Source organism: Ptychodera flava, chromosome 21, assembly GCF_041260155.1.
Source record: "Ptychodera flava strain L36383 chromosome 21, AS_Pfla_20210202, whole genome shotgun sequence".
In the NCBI taxonomy this organism is placed as follows: Eukaryota; Metazoa; Hemichordata; class Enteropneusta; family Ptychoderidae; genus Ptychodera; species Ptychodera flava.
In genome coordinates, this window is record NC_091948.1 from 28,739,955 (window position 1) to 28,754,812 (window position 14,858).

General features: G+C 36.2%; 1 protein-coding gene across 1 annotated transcript in view; it reads left to right on the forward strand.

The window, feature by feature from the left end:
* The window catches only part of LOC139121921 (sperm receptor for egg jelly-like), an 80,775-nt gene that overhangs the window by 60,952 nt on the left and 4,965 nt on the right, over nt 1-14,858 (forward strand). The window contains exons 13-19 of the mRNA XM_070687243.1: nt 2,048-2,278; nt 3,283-3,434; nt 9,800-10,015; nt 11,240-11,371; nt 11,607-11,789; nt 12,677-12,931; nt 13,807-14,364. Coding sequence (XP_070543344.1) covers nt 2,048-2,278; nt 3,283-3,434; nt 9,800-10,015; nt 11,240-11,371; nt 11,607-11,789; nt 12,677-12,931; nt 13,807-14,364 — 1,727 coding nt within the window. The remainder of the gene's footprint in view (nt 1-2,047; nt 2,279-3,282; nt 3,435-9,799; nt 10,016-11,239; nt 11,372-11,606; nt 11,790-12,676; nt 12,932-13,806; nt 14,365-14,858) is intronic.

Below are 14,858 nucleotides of genomic sequence, written 5' to 3' on the forward strand. Positions count from 1 at the left end.
ATTTTTTATTTTACATTGCACAACTATCATTTTGCGTTCAGCTATTAATAATTCTAGCTTTCGCTTTGTTTTTTGTTGCTTTTTGCTTTTTATTTTTCTCTAAATACTCGCCGTACGTGGCACTATACTGATTACGTCATACGCCTTCCATATGGTTTAGAGTTGACTGAGATTAACAATGGCGGCGTACGAACGCTTCCCTTGCATAGAGAGAGAAAAGTATGCTTTGTGTAAGTTTACAAGCGCAGCTGGGCACATCGTGTACCTAGGCGAGGTGGATGTGCTCGAAAACGATGATCAATGCAAGTTTTGGATTCAAAATTGGCTGCTTTCGGCGGAGAAACTGCCCGCCGTATTTCTGAGGAGCCCCCAGCGGGTTTTTCTATATCAGTCTGCAGGGCTGTGGTGGGAGGCCGTTTAACGCCGGTAACACACAGCCCTGCCATGCAGAGCTAGGCATAGCATAGTGAACTGTCTGTCACCGCACCGGCATGCGTTGGCTGCACGTGAAAGTAACTCAACTTTCCAAGATCAAACGGTCAGTATCTTGTGAAAACAGCGACATAGCAATGAAAATTGTTTTAGTCAGTGGTAAAAACTCTTAACAGATGAAGCGTTAATTGCTTTTAATCTAACGAAAATGCATGTGGCCTCGGTTTTCAAGTTCAACGGCCTATGTCCGATATCTCCTCTCGTCTGATATACATTTCCGTGCATTGTCGCCCCCGTATGTATCTGTTGCGATTTTACCGTACATGTAGGCATTTGTAATATGAGTACTGTAATTCCCTGGACTGCCTTGCTTTTAGTTGTATTCTGTTGTTACCGCTATCAGCCCTCACTATAGGTACGTGCTTGCATATTAATAATCCCAAGCACTTTCATTCTGCACCAATCTTTGTCACACATTCTCTTTTCTTTCGCTGCTCTGGTCTCTGGAACTTCGCTTTTGCTTGCAAATGCTTTCTAGTTTTCTATTACTTCTGCTACAGCCTTCCACATTCCACAAAGCATGCTGAAAGTACTATCCTAATTTGACCTGCCGTCTCTGATAGAAATTTGAAATTTTAGCTCCATACCTATAGACTTGCCTCTGTTGATAGGGTAATATCCAAATTATTCTGGGTCCAATGTAATTCTGAATTTTCTCAATGGATTAATTTGGTTCTGCTATAATGCAGGGTAGGGGCATTGAAACCTTGGTCACACCTACTTATTTGTGCAAGCTATTTTACATTGGTCTCATATATCACCCCATACTTCAGTAAAACATCAACACTGCATAGATCAAAGTCACTCACTATCCCATATGTTTGTCAGACATACTTTGCATGACATCCAATCTGGTTCTAGTTACATCGCTGCAATCACCATCCATAAGTATATGTTGTGTACTTGATGATACAGAAGCTGCTACAATGCAATAAATTTGATAAAGCTTGATTGCTACCAATGTACATATTCTACATTGTGGTGTTCTACATGTAGGGCATCCAGCAGGTTCAAATCAAGATTTTCCATAATTTCATACATTTGGTACAAAGAACAGATTAATTGGAATGGTTTGTTGTTTTATAATGGGTATTTTGCATTATGGCATTGTGTGAAATGCATGAACAGAAAGTCAGAACTTTATTATCAGTTTAGTTCTTCATTGTTTGTATATAGATGATGCAAAAACTTTTTCATGTATTTTGAGAAAACTTTCAAAATATCTCTGTTTTCACATGGGAATACCATGACAATGTGCTGCATATTAACAAAAATTAGAAAGAGGTGTCATAATGTCATCTGTTATCTCCCCACTCTTATGAAAATATTGTCATTAAAGACCTTAAGTCTGGACATGACAAAAACTAGTTGTCATGTGTTATGTAAACAAGATCGCAAATTTATATATATGACACAGTGTGATAATCAAAGTCAAACCTCCAACTTAAAAACCTGACAACATCTGTTTTGTGGATTGGTTTGGGTGAAGTTCCTTGATGCTGTATACCTCCATCAACTTTTGGTCCCCTCTGATATTGGAAAACTTATTTTGCAGTTACTAGTAGGGATGGAGGCAGTTCATTTGCTGAGTACAGCTTTACAACAAACTCTCCCCCATCACTTGGTAGCTGTAACATTACTCCTTCGGTTGGTACGGTACTTACAACTAAATTCACGATTGTATGCCAAGGCTTCACAGATGCCAACACACCTTTGACATACAAATTCTACGCCGTTACTGGCAGAGAGCCACAGCACAGTGATGTTAAACATTCACCAACTTCAGGTATGTGTATTCAGAATCAGAATTGGTAGAGGTTCCATGCTTTGGCGGTGTTTACAATTTAGACATTTTTGGTAGCTCAAGAGACTGGTCACGTTGAAATTGCATCATTTTCTACACAGATAGAGGATTGACTATTGTGCAAACAAGCCACCATATGTTCATTTTTGCTTAGAGTATAATCATTTAGAAATAACTTTTGACAATGCATCTGGCACCATTCTATTCCTACCATTTTGCCCACACGCAGAAAATTATTGTAGATGTGAACACTTCAAAACTAGGCACAAGAAACAAGTTATTTTGTGTCATTAAGTAATTGACCATCCTTTATTTTGAAAATTCTCAACTTTTCCTGCCAGCTTTAACCCTTTTCCTGTCAGACAGTAATAACTGTATCACTTCCCCATCAGCCAAGTCAGTAAAAAGTGGTATTGAGCCAAAAAATGACGTATTTTCACCCACTTGGCTTGGTATGTTATAGCATCTTTTGTCCAAAAAAATCTACTTTACAGTATTATGTTTTCAACAGCCTTCAAATGTACAGTATCATGTTAAAATACATCATATGGAATATGTTGTGTTTCATTAATTTTAACCATCTTGACCTGGTGGTGAAATATGGACTTGGCAGGAAAAGGGTTGAACCCATAACCTGATGAACCTACTCACTTCAGTAGTACAGAACTTGGCGACCAGCACTTCTTGGCTACCTGACTTCTTGAAAAGAATTCAGTACACTGCCAGTCTTATTAAAGGTATACTGTCACCTGTTCCAATTTTGCCACAGTTACCATGGAAAGAGAAAAGCTAACCAATCACAGATTTTAAGCAGGTTGCCGCTTTTTAAAAACAGCTCCCTCACATGGGCATTTTGAATACCAAGGAACGCCCCTTTGACCATATATGGGCATATTTAGATTACAGGTGACTGTATACCTTTAAAAGAGATAGATTACTGAGTAGTCTTTCAGATAGAAAAAAACTTCCATTTTTATGTTTTTCAGGTCCTGGCAGCTTACTTTACCATGGTCCAGACGACACATTAACTGACTTCATTCTTCCTGCTGGAATAGAAAGTAAAAACTATGTGGTAAAAATCAAGGTTAAAGTTGCAGATGCCTCTGGAGCCAGCATTGAAACTTCTCTTAATGTGCAAGTAAGTGCCATCTAATTGTTGCACATATATTTAAAATCTTCCGTTTTTGACCCAACAAGCCTAATACCTTACTCGTCTGAGTATAAACCCCTGCTTGTGTATAAGCTCCCCCCCCCCCCCCCCCCCCACTGATTTCAGAGGATTCTAGAAAATGCATTACATCCGTGTATAAGCCCCTACCCTAGTGTAAGTCAAATACAGAAAGGTTAGGAGAGTATATTTGGTCATTTAACTAGTAAGTAAAATTACTTTGAGTTAATAAAGAAACTGATGTTAAAACAATTTCGATAGGATTTAGACCTTAAGATGTCACATCTTGTACCTCATTTATTATGGGCATATGTATTTCTTGGCTGGCCAATACTGCTAGATGTCTGATCTTTTTAGCTCCGCTGTCAGCGACGCGGAGCTTATCAAATAGGTTGATTATCCGTCGTCGTCCGTCGTCCGTCGTCGTCGTCCGTCGTCCGTCGTCGTCCGTCAACAATTGCCTTCTCCTCTGAAACCGCAAGTCCAATTGCTTTGAAATTTTATATGCAGTTCACTTGGGGTGACCTCACTTCAGTTTGTACAAATCATGGTGAAATTTGCATATTTGCATTTTTGAGGCATTTTTTGGTGTTTTTGGTAAAAAAATCTTCTTCTCTGAAACCGCTCGTCCGATTGCTTTGAAATTTGATATGCAGTTTGCTTAGGGTGACTTAAATCAGATTTGTTCAAATGGTGGTGAAATTTGCATATTTGTATTTTTAAGGCAATTTTTGTCATTTTTGGTAAAAAAATCTTTAAAAATCTTCTTCTTCAAAACTACTGGTCAGATAGCTTTTATATTTGGTACACATGTCCCTAGGGATGATCTATTTCAGATTTGTTCAAATTGTGCAGAAATATGCAAATTTGCATTTTTAAGGCAATTTTCGTCATTTTTGGTCAAAAAATGTATTTCTCAAAAAGTACTGGTCTGATAGTTTTGAAATTTGGTATACAGGTTTCTATAGATGAACTAAGTAATATATATTGAATTTCTGATGAAATGTGTAATTTTGTATTTTTGGGGCAATTTTTGCCATTTTTGGTCAAAAAATGTGTATTTCCAAAACTACTCATCTGATAGCTTTGAAATTTGGTATAGAGGTTGCTACAGATGAACTAAATGATATGTATGGAAATAATGATGAAATCTGCAATTTTGTAATTTTGGGGCAATTTTTGCCATTTTTGGTCAAAAAATGTTTCTCATCAAGTACTGCTCTGATAGCTTTGAAATTTGGTATACAGGTTTCTACAGATAAGCTTAGTAATACATATTGAATTTCTGATGAAATCTGTAATTTTGTATTTTTTGGGCAATTTTTGCCATTTTTGGTCAAAAAATGTGTATTTCCAAAACTACTTATCTGATATCTTTGAAATTTGGTATACAGGTTTTCATAGATGAACTTAATGATATTTATTGAAACAATGATGACATCTGCAATTTTGAATTTTTGGGGCAATTTTTCCCATTTTTGGTCAAAAAATGTGTTTCTCAAAAAGTACTGGTCTAACAGCTTTGAAATTTGGTATACAGGTTTCTATATATGAACTAAGTGTGATACTTTGAAATTATGATGAAATCTGCAATTTTTATTTTTGGGGGCAATTGTTGCCAATTTTGGTCAGAATATTTTATTCTCAAAAAACTACTCATCAGATAGCTTTGGTTGACATGTTCTTAGGGATGATCGGATGTGATATATTCAAAGTATGATGAAATCTTCAATTTTGTATTTTTGCAGCTTATTTTAGCCACTTTTTTCTGGCCACTGCATTGAGCTATCAAAGATTTCCACTTTCTTCATCAACATGTGTCAAAAATAGTTATTCTGTACAAAAACACAGCGGAGCTATATCGGCCGCTAGGTCGCTTGTTTACCGATTTAGAACCATAACTTAGACATGCCTCATTTGTTTCAAATTGGGAACAACGACATAGACCTTTGTGCCCATAGATCTCAACATATACACTCCAGTGATACTTCTTAATGACCACATTTCCCTGCCCCATCAAGACTAATACTCCTATTACAAGTGGGGACTATGTCATTGTCAATGACTTGTTCCAGTACTATCTTGATTCTTTGACCCTGCTCACCCCCATCGCCTAAATAGAATAGTCTCACTCACGTCTTCCATTGTTTATTTTCATTCACGGCCACAATGTTTTCATCAGCTAAACTTGCAGTTTCTTTTGTTTGAAGCAATTATCCTTTCATTTGTGAAGACTTTTCCTGGTGACTATTACAATTTTCACTGCTATGTTGTTGTTTTCACAAGATTTAGACAGTTTGATACTGGAATGTTGAGTTGCCTTCCGTGTAGGCAATGCATGCCTGTTCACATTACTGTTAATTAGCAGCATACATGATGTCTTTGTTTCAAGTTTGGGGTTTTTTCGACACTGAAATTTCACTAAAATGTCACTTCTGTATTCAGAGATTGTACAATCAATTTCTTTGGATGTGTAAGTCAATTTTGAAAGCGACAGAAAGATCGAGTGGTGTTGAAAAAAAAACGTGCATAAAATTAGCATAAATTAAGCGTCCATAGCAGATAACATGGGGTTGCTCGAGTATAAGCCCCTCCCCTAGTTTTACTGCCGTTTAGTGTTGCCGAACCGGGGCTTATACCCGGATGAGTACGGTATTTATACAGTGTCACATAAAAGTTCTGTGTACCAGTTTGATGGTTTTTTGATTAGCACTTCAACAGACCATGAAAGTTGAGCAAATACACAAATAAGTACTAAATAATTTCCACTATCAAATGTCAACAGATTTAAAGCTGTTTCTTATAAACATCATAATTATGAAGTCTCTCTCACAGCACCACATCTGAGTAAGTTGTGTGACCCTCTGTGAGCTTTTTAAGCTGTCTGAAATGAGCACATGTGGTTGTTGCCCAAATGTGACATGGGCATGATCACATGGAGTAACTTGCGTCCTTCTTTGCTGCTAACTTTGCAATCCTCACCACTTCCTCAGTTGCAGAGTTTGTCAGCATGCATTTTTTATACCATTGTGACAGTCATAGACTATTAGACCATGACCATGTGGTTGCATGATTTTTACTCTCCCATATATGCATATGTATATATGCAAATGGGAGGTATTCGTATAAGGTGGCAAAATGGCGTCTGTGTGTATGTATATAAGTATGTATGTATGTCTGTTAGTCCGTCCACATCAAAAACTCCTAAACCGTAGCACCTACTGTCTTAGTATTTGGTGTACAGGTGCACCTAGGGGTGAAAATGTGAATTTGTTCAAATGAACCCGTCAGTGCCAAAAATATGCAAATGAGGGGGAAAAAAGGAAAAATCCTGCAAATGGCTAAAACTCAGTAAGCATTGGTCAGATTTGGTTGAAACTTGGTATGCAGATTTCTTTAGGTATTCTTAATTATGTGTGCAAAAATTGAGATGAAATTTGCATGTTTGTATTTTTAGGGTATTTTTTCAGTTTTTAGTCAAAAAATCTTGTTCTCTGAAATCGCTTGTCTGATTGCTATGAAACTTAATATTCATGTTCCTCAGAATGACCTCAGTCATGCTTGTACAAATTGTATTGATATTGTCATATTTGTAATTTTTGGGCAATTTTCCCCATTTTTTATAAAAAAACTTTTAATCCAAAAACTGCTGATTTGATAGCTTTGATGCATGTATTTGGTATACAGGTATCTAAGATTAATCTCAATATAATGTATTGAAGGTATGTTGAAACTGGCAATTTTTTTTTATTTTGGGGGCAATTTTTGCCTTTTTTGGTCAAAAAATTTTTCTCCTAAAACTTCTGATCTGGTAGCTTTGACATCTAGTGTACAGGTTCCTAGGGTTTATGTTAATTAGATATATTTAAAATTAGGATGAAATCTGCAATTTTGTATTTTGGGGGGCAATTTTTCTCATTTTTGGTCAAAAAATTTGTTTCTCAAAATTTACCTGTCTGATTGCTTTGATATTTAGTAAACCGGTCCTAAGGGTTTTTGTTAATAAGATATATTGAAATTAAGTTGAAATCCGGAATTTTGAATTTTTGGGGCAACTTTGCGAAAATTTCAGTTTTACTGGGATATCTTTCATTTTGTATTTTTCGTTCATCTGATAAATGCCTTCTGCACACACCTAGATGGAATCTGACTACCTATGGTCACCGCTCCTTCTCTGTAGTAGCCCCTGTCCTTTGGAACTCTTTACCCCTGGACATAAAAACCTCTCCTAATGTCAACATTTTCAAAAGACGCTTAAAAACTTACATCTTCCAGAGAGCATTTTCATTGTAACTCTAAGTGCCACTGAGCATTGTTTAACTTTGGATATTAGGCACTTTACAAATTTTCCATAGAGATATAGTGCTGAAATTGATGTTGGCAGTTTTACACATCATCATTCATTACAAACAAAATCCAGCAAATACAGTCAATTCTTGCACACCATATGTGGCATCTATGGACCTGCAACTTGCCAGCAAAATTTCAAGCAGAATGTGTTTTGCTGTCATTTGTGAGTAGATTAGATTTTTACAGTTTATTTAACATACAGAAGTAGGCAATTTTATGCAAAAAATTATTTTGCTTAATTAGAACACTCCAATGAATATCTTTATTCCTTTCAAACAAGTTTAAAATACTGCAACATTAAAACTAAAATTTCTTCAACTTGACAAACAATGCGCGAAACCCAAAGGTTTTGATAGTTACGTTTGATAGTTGGTATAGGATTTGGCTTCTTTATGGATATTTGCAAATATTTACTTTTCTTGAGTAGATAGAGGTAAGCTGATATTATCATTGAAATCAGCATCCCTAAAACCCTTTATATCATTCATGAAATTGTTGTTTTTCATTGCGTAAGTCTGCTGTTGCTATGGATGTTTGAAAATCAACTGTTGCTATGGTATGTCTTAGACGGTTGCCATGGCAAGAGATAATCACTAAATCTTATCCATGTGTGATTAGAATACGTGCTTTCTCATGGCAAAAATTCCCAAACATACATCAATTTATATAGCACTTCTGTGAAGTTTTCTGTTGTTATGTCTCCTTTTCACAACCGTTGCCATGGTAACTTATATTTCCGGTGACCATACGCAAAAAGTAATACCAGAAATGATATCTTCTCCAAAAATTACCTACTGGGTGTGCAAAATGGCCAAATTACTGTACAACTAGGTATTATAAAGTCAGTCTTTCTGTTTTGGTACTGGACTTTGACAATTTCTTGCTGTTCAGTTGTATGCAAATCAACGACAAAGGGTGATTTTTGGACTTTTGTCAGATTTTGAGGTCTGCTTTTTCATTCAAAATTAATGCAACCTACCTTTCACACTCTTCTTCCTGAAAACATTAGTCATTTTAACAAAATAACAAACTGAAACAAGTTGTTAACATTTTCATTAGTATTTTATTGACTTCTGAACTTGTAAAATTGTTCAAATAGCTATTTTTGTGGATTTTTGCCGGAAAATATGCTAAAATTTTAGAATTTCAAATCCACATATCTTGAGAATGCAATAACCAATCCACATAATTTAATTGGCATTCAATTTCTTTTTAAAATCTCTATAAAAGTACATGGAAATAGTTAAAGTAATGATTTGCCTTTTTTTTCTGTGACCCCCTAATAAAAGTTAACAGCAATTAGAATTTCTAAGGGGATTACAGTCGTTGCCCCATGCTGTTAAATGAAAGTGACACATAATTAGCATAACCAAACTGAATTCAGACAAATGTTATGATCATCGTTGTTTTTTTTATGTTACCAAACCATAGAATTGTGTCCAGTGGTTTGCAAATTGTCCTTGCATGAACAGATTGATGTCTATGCACACTTACTCCATAATGCCACAAGTCAGTTTTGATGGGCAGGCCTGATCTGTATCCAATATGCCTTCCATTTACAGACGGACGGATGACAGGTTGCAACATATCCATCCCATGCAGTCCCAACGCCCTTTTCTGACATTTGCAACACAATGGATGTAAGACTATAGAGGTGACAAGCACAGTCTGTCCAAATATCACAGCATCATTTTTAGAAGTCTTCATTTTTTTTAGCTGTTTTTTGAATCATTTGTAACACCTGAAATCTACACTTCTATGGCAGTATTAGAGAAGCCACATGAGCAGACATCGAAAGCGAGCAACTTGGATTTAGGGTATAGCTATAAGCGCTTGTGTCTCCTTACAATTAGTGTGTATGCAAAGGAAGGGTATTAAAAGGCCTTCTCTGTGACTTTCAACTGATGGTATTGTTAATTAAATAACATGAGAACATGTAGGGATTATGCATTACTGACAATAGCTTAATATTTTCTGTCATTTAGGTTCTTGAGCCAGAGACAGAAGATAGAGAAAATGTTTTGATGGAATTGTTTGACTTAGCATCTGGCACAGATTCTGAACTAAAACAATTGTTAGTATCTGACCTCCAGGGAGCAACTCAAATTGTAACTTCTGCAACATCCATCTTAACCACGGAAGACTCGCACACTGATACTCATCAAAGGGAAGATCTTTCTTTAACGAGAAAATCCAGAAAGGTTTGTATTTTAAAGTTCATGGTGTTTTAAAAGAAATTGTCAAAATTGTTTATCACACTGATTGTGGCGGAGTCCAGTTACTTTTGTATCCGCTAAGTGCCAACCACTCCAAGAAATAACCACCCTCAGTTGCTTTAGTTTAGAGTAGATTTATTCAAGAAGGGGTGAAAACTTGGTAAAATAAAGAGATTAAAATACAAGGTCATTCATTGTCTACATCGAAGAGTCAAGGTAAATCAAGTTCAAAGTAAACGGAATAAAAGAACTAAATTCTACTAAAATATCTAAGCACTGCATTCAAAATGGTCCTCTAAATAATTGGAAAGTCATAAAAGGAAATCAACTTACATCGTTGCGCCTACAGTCCTACTTTTGGCTGGAGTGTTTGTGAGATCCACGTGGCATGTCTACTTGCTTTAAGACAGTGGAAGAAACACGTGTCTGCGCGGGTGTAATTTAATCTTTAACCTTTTAATTGTTTTACCAAGAAGTTTCTTGACCTTTGTGTCAGAGGGCCTTAAGAAAGATAGAGGGCGAGCTTCAGAAAATCTAGTAAGGGTCATGAAGGGTCAATTCAACAAGCTTTTTCTCAAACTCAGATTGGCTAATTTTCAGAAGAATACTTATTGGTAAGGTTCAGTCACATGTATAAACAGAGTTGTCAAAACCACAAAATGTTTTTTTTATTTTAACTTTGGTAGCATTATACCGGTACATGCATATATCACATATGAAAGGAAACTTTAGCTAGGGTTCAACGTAACAGATTGAAAATTCTTAATTTAACTTTTCCCATGTTAATTATCTATTAATTTTCTCTTAAATATGGCTTGGACTTTCATAAACTTTGAGCTTACAAACTGGTTTTGAAAGATTGGTCAAAGTAAGTCTCAATAAAAGAGAGCAAAACAGGAATTTTGCAATATCCAAGGCCTCTTGGATAACCAACACAAAGTTCTATAGGATCATGTATACCGTGCCAGAACAGGCTATAAGATGCCCAACATTATTCCTATCGGAAAAGCATATCCTGCAGGAATCTTACAGTAGTCCAATATTCTTTTGTAAGTGATTAGCTGTCCTACAGACAAAACAGGCATGTAGGAAACGTACCTTATGCAATGTCCTTTAGGATAATTGAGTTAACAAGCAGGCTTACCTTGATGAGATCAATTTATTGATTACTTAAAATACATCATTACATACTTCTTTTTTTCTGTAAAGGCAAAGCTTCGTGAAGAAATGATCCTGGAACTAGAGAACATAGAAGCTGATAGTTTGGATGCAGTACAACAGAAAGCATCAGCGTTGCTACAGCTGACCCAAACTGAGGAAGAAGTCACAAGACAAGCGCAGGTATTATGTGTCAACCAATGTGTAAATTTCTGGAAGTTACATGTCATTAGAATAACAAATACATGAAACATTCAAGCCATCAAAATGATTGTCAAAGACTAGTAACCCACCTTAACGTACAATTGAGTAGTTGCCAACCAGAGTGTGTAGCAAATAATGTTTTTAAGGTAAAACATAATATTGTAACTTTCTTTGGCGTGGATTCATCAACTAATTTAATGATTATTATTTCTAGATATCAGTTTCAAGGGAGATGAAAGAGATTGGATCATTTTTGAAGAAGAGGTCACATAAAAGTGATGATACTGAACTTCTTGAAGAGACAGCCTCTGTGGTTCTTTCCTGTATCAATAACATTGTAGATGCAGCGTCATTGTCTGCATTATCAAATGAATCTGATCATGAGGATATAAATGCAGCAAGTACCAACTTTTTTTTTTCTGGCAACATTGAACATACCTATATTGCAAATTACTTGTATCCTGACGTAATTACTCTTGAAACACATATTGGGGCAAGATTGGGATTGTGATTTTGGCTATAATATATGAATTTAGACATAAATGATATGCACATCTGGAGAACTTTGGTTCATTTGATACTTATTTTATCAAAATGGCCCTAAGCAGCCATAATAATTAATTGTTAGCTTCCATGTGCAAAAGAAATTATGCACAGCATTAGGATCTTGGCTCATCAAGCATTAATGTGTCTGCAGTATGTAGTTGTACAATATTATTGTGGAGTTTTGCTCAGTTAACGTACCACACATGCACAGAGAGAAAGACAAACTTGATGGTGTAAAATAATTGCAATCATACCAATCCATAATCCGATAACACTAGGTCAGAATTTGCAATACAATAGTTGTAAACATAGACACAAAACAACAAATAGACGGTACACAAACAAAGTCAAATTCATGAAAGAAAGATATATGGACCTCTGGCAAATTAAGTCATCTGAGCTTGGCCAAAGGAAGTTAAGTGAAGGCACAGAAACATTTGTGGCATCTTATCAGTATCAGTTATAACAGTACATAATGTGTATACACAATATGATCCAATATGGCAAGGAGGTGCCAATTTAGAATTTGTTATGAATTTTTCCATTTCCATCCTCTGCCATAATTGAAACAGTCTCTTAATTTGATTCATTATAGAGAAACTAAATCCTTGATCAAACCATATGTATAAAATGCATTTCCTAAAAAGTACTATGCCATTTTCATTGGCATGTACAAACGATCGACTGATACTAAGAGGGGATTATTAAATCATGTTAATTGTGCCATCAATGTTTTAGGAACACAACTTCGAACAGGATGTCGTCGAAGCCATTGAATACATTTCTGATGCCATCCTGGTTAATAAACAAGCTGGGGAAGGTCCATCAATTGTCGAGAGCCACAGTTTGTCACTTGTTCTAAAAAAAGAAGAAACATGGAACATTGGTGATAGTGAGCTTGTTGATAATAGTGGTGCCTCATTCAAGCTTCCTGCCGCTGATGTCTTGTTTGATTCAGAGAATGCAGATTCTGATGATGTTCTTGTTCTAAAGGTAAGTTTCAATTCCATTTTGTTTTATTGTTTGTAAGTTCTTATTGCAAAAGATTGTCACTGTCCAGGCCACACGTCTCCAGGCGAGATGCATTTAGTAAATTAAATCTAGCTACCTAACCAACCAGTATGTCACTGAGTACAGCTCCATGTCGAACACTGTCAATAGTTTCAAATCATGCAGACCATGAAATCAAAAGAATCTTCACAATTTCTTGTGGTTGACAGAATTTCAGTGTAAGGTGAGCTTGTCATTATTGGTTATATTCGACACCCAGTTGGGGGAATCCATACATTCTATTCATTATTTTGAACATTTTATAAATATTATAATGCTTTTTAATTGTTCTGATTGGATGAGATTTCATGTTTGCTGACCTATCAAAAAACTGTTTCACTAGACTAATTAAATGCTAAAATGGGCCCCTTAACTAGCATAGAAGCTGAAATAATGCAGAGACAGAGCATTTAGATAGCAGGAAAAATCAGCACTGGAATTAATTAAATGATTTAATACAAGGCAATAATTGCAAGATTAGTGTAAATGTTTAGAATGTTGTTCTCATCTATAGAACTGCGGTAATAGAGCAAATTGGCTTGTGCTCAACAAAATCAGCATTGTCACTTTTTTTGTCATCTCTGTTGCCTTCACTGCCATTGCAACGTACACATTTATCCTTTGCTGGTGGAGCATGCCTTAATGGCTGACTTTATCTGTACCTCCACACAAGCCATCTGCAGGGCAGCCATCATAAGTGCAACTGTATGGTGGTGGAGCTCGATGCTCCCTTTTATTTAGTACCAAAAACCTGTCTGAGTGTGTCGTTTCTTGGTGCTAATTTTGATATGCACTTTCTGTTTCTTTCTTGTCAACAGATGCAACACTTTCAAGAAAATTTGTTCTCATGGGGTGAAGGAGGTTCAGCCATTACGTCGACAATAAGTGGTTTAGAAGTGATGAAAGAAGACTCAACACTAATTGATGTCAAGAACTTGACCAAACCCGTGAAGATTACAATGCCTCAGCATAACACTGACCAGTACATTGGTTTTCATGTAGCATTGACAGTATCACGAGACACAAAGAGTACACTGAATATAGCTATTGACAGTGATGAGTTGGCTATTTTGATAGTAGTAAATTCAGTGGATAACCCATTTGCTAGATTTGGTGTATACCTAGATGATTTGAACATTCAAAAAGAAAACTCTTCCTTTCATGAATTACAAAGAGAAACGTCTATAGACAATGTTTCTTCAAACACCACTGTTTTCCAGCCATGGGAACATTTTGGTGAGGGGACGTATGCACTCAGTATCAATCTCTATCCTGAAGAAAACTTGGATGAGGTTAATGCAACTGTTTCAGTATACACAGTAGCATGCATGTTCTGGAGTGCTGTTGAAGAAAAATGGCAGTCACATGGATGTCAGGTAAAAATAGTATAATTGAATGATACAATACAATTTTATTAGTCTCCATGGACTAAGTCCGAGGAAGTCTTATAGAGTTGGTGACGTGCTTGCACACTATAGCATACATAGGCATGTCAATTTGGTTTTTATACCATCCAATATGGCTGACAGGGCCATTTTGTTTTCATTTTTGGCTCACGCGGTGGGCGTAGCCCACCTAAGTTGGCCATTGTCATAGGGTGGCGTGTGTTAGTCTGAATGTGTGTCTGTAATATGTCTGTCTGTGTGTACCTGTCTGTGTGTTATGGATTTGACCCAATATGGCTACCAGTTGGTTATTATTTTGTTTCCATTTTTTTCATGTCTGAAGCTATTACTCGGACATGCCTTGACTGATTTCTTTCAAACTTGGCACAAGGACAACTTTCTGTTAGCTTACACAATTTCATGTTACGATCCAATATGGCCACAAGGTGCCACTTTATTTCCATTTTTCATGTGTAAAGCCATTA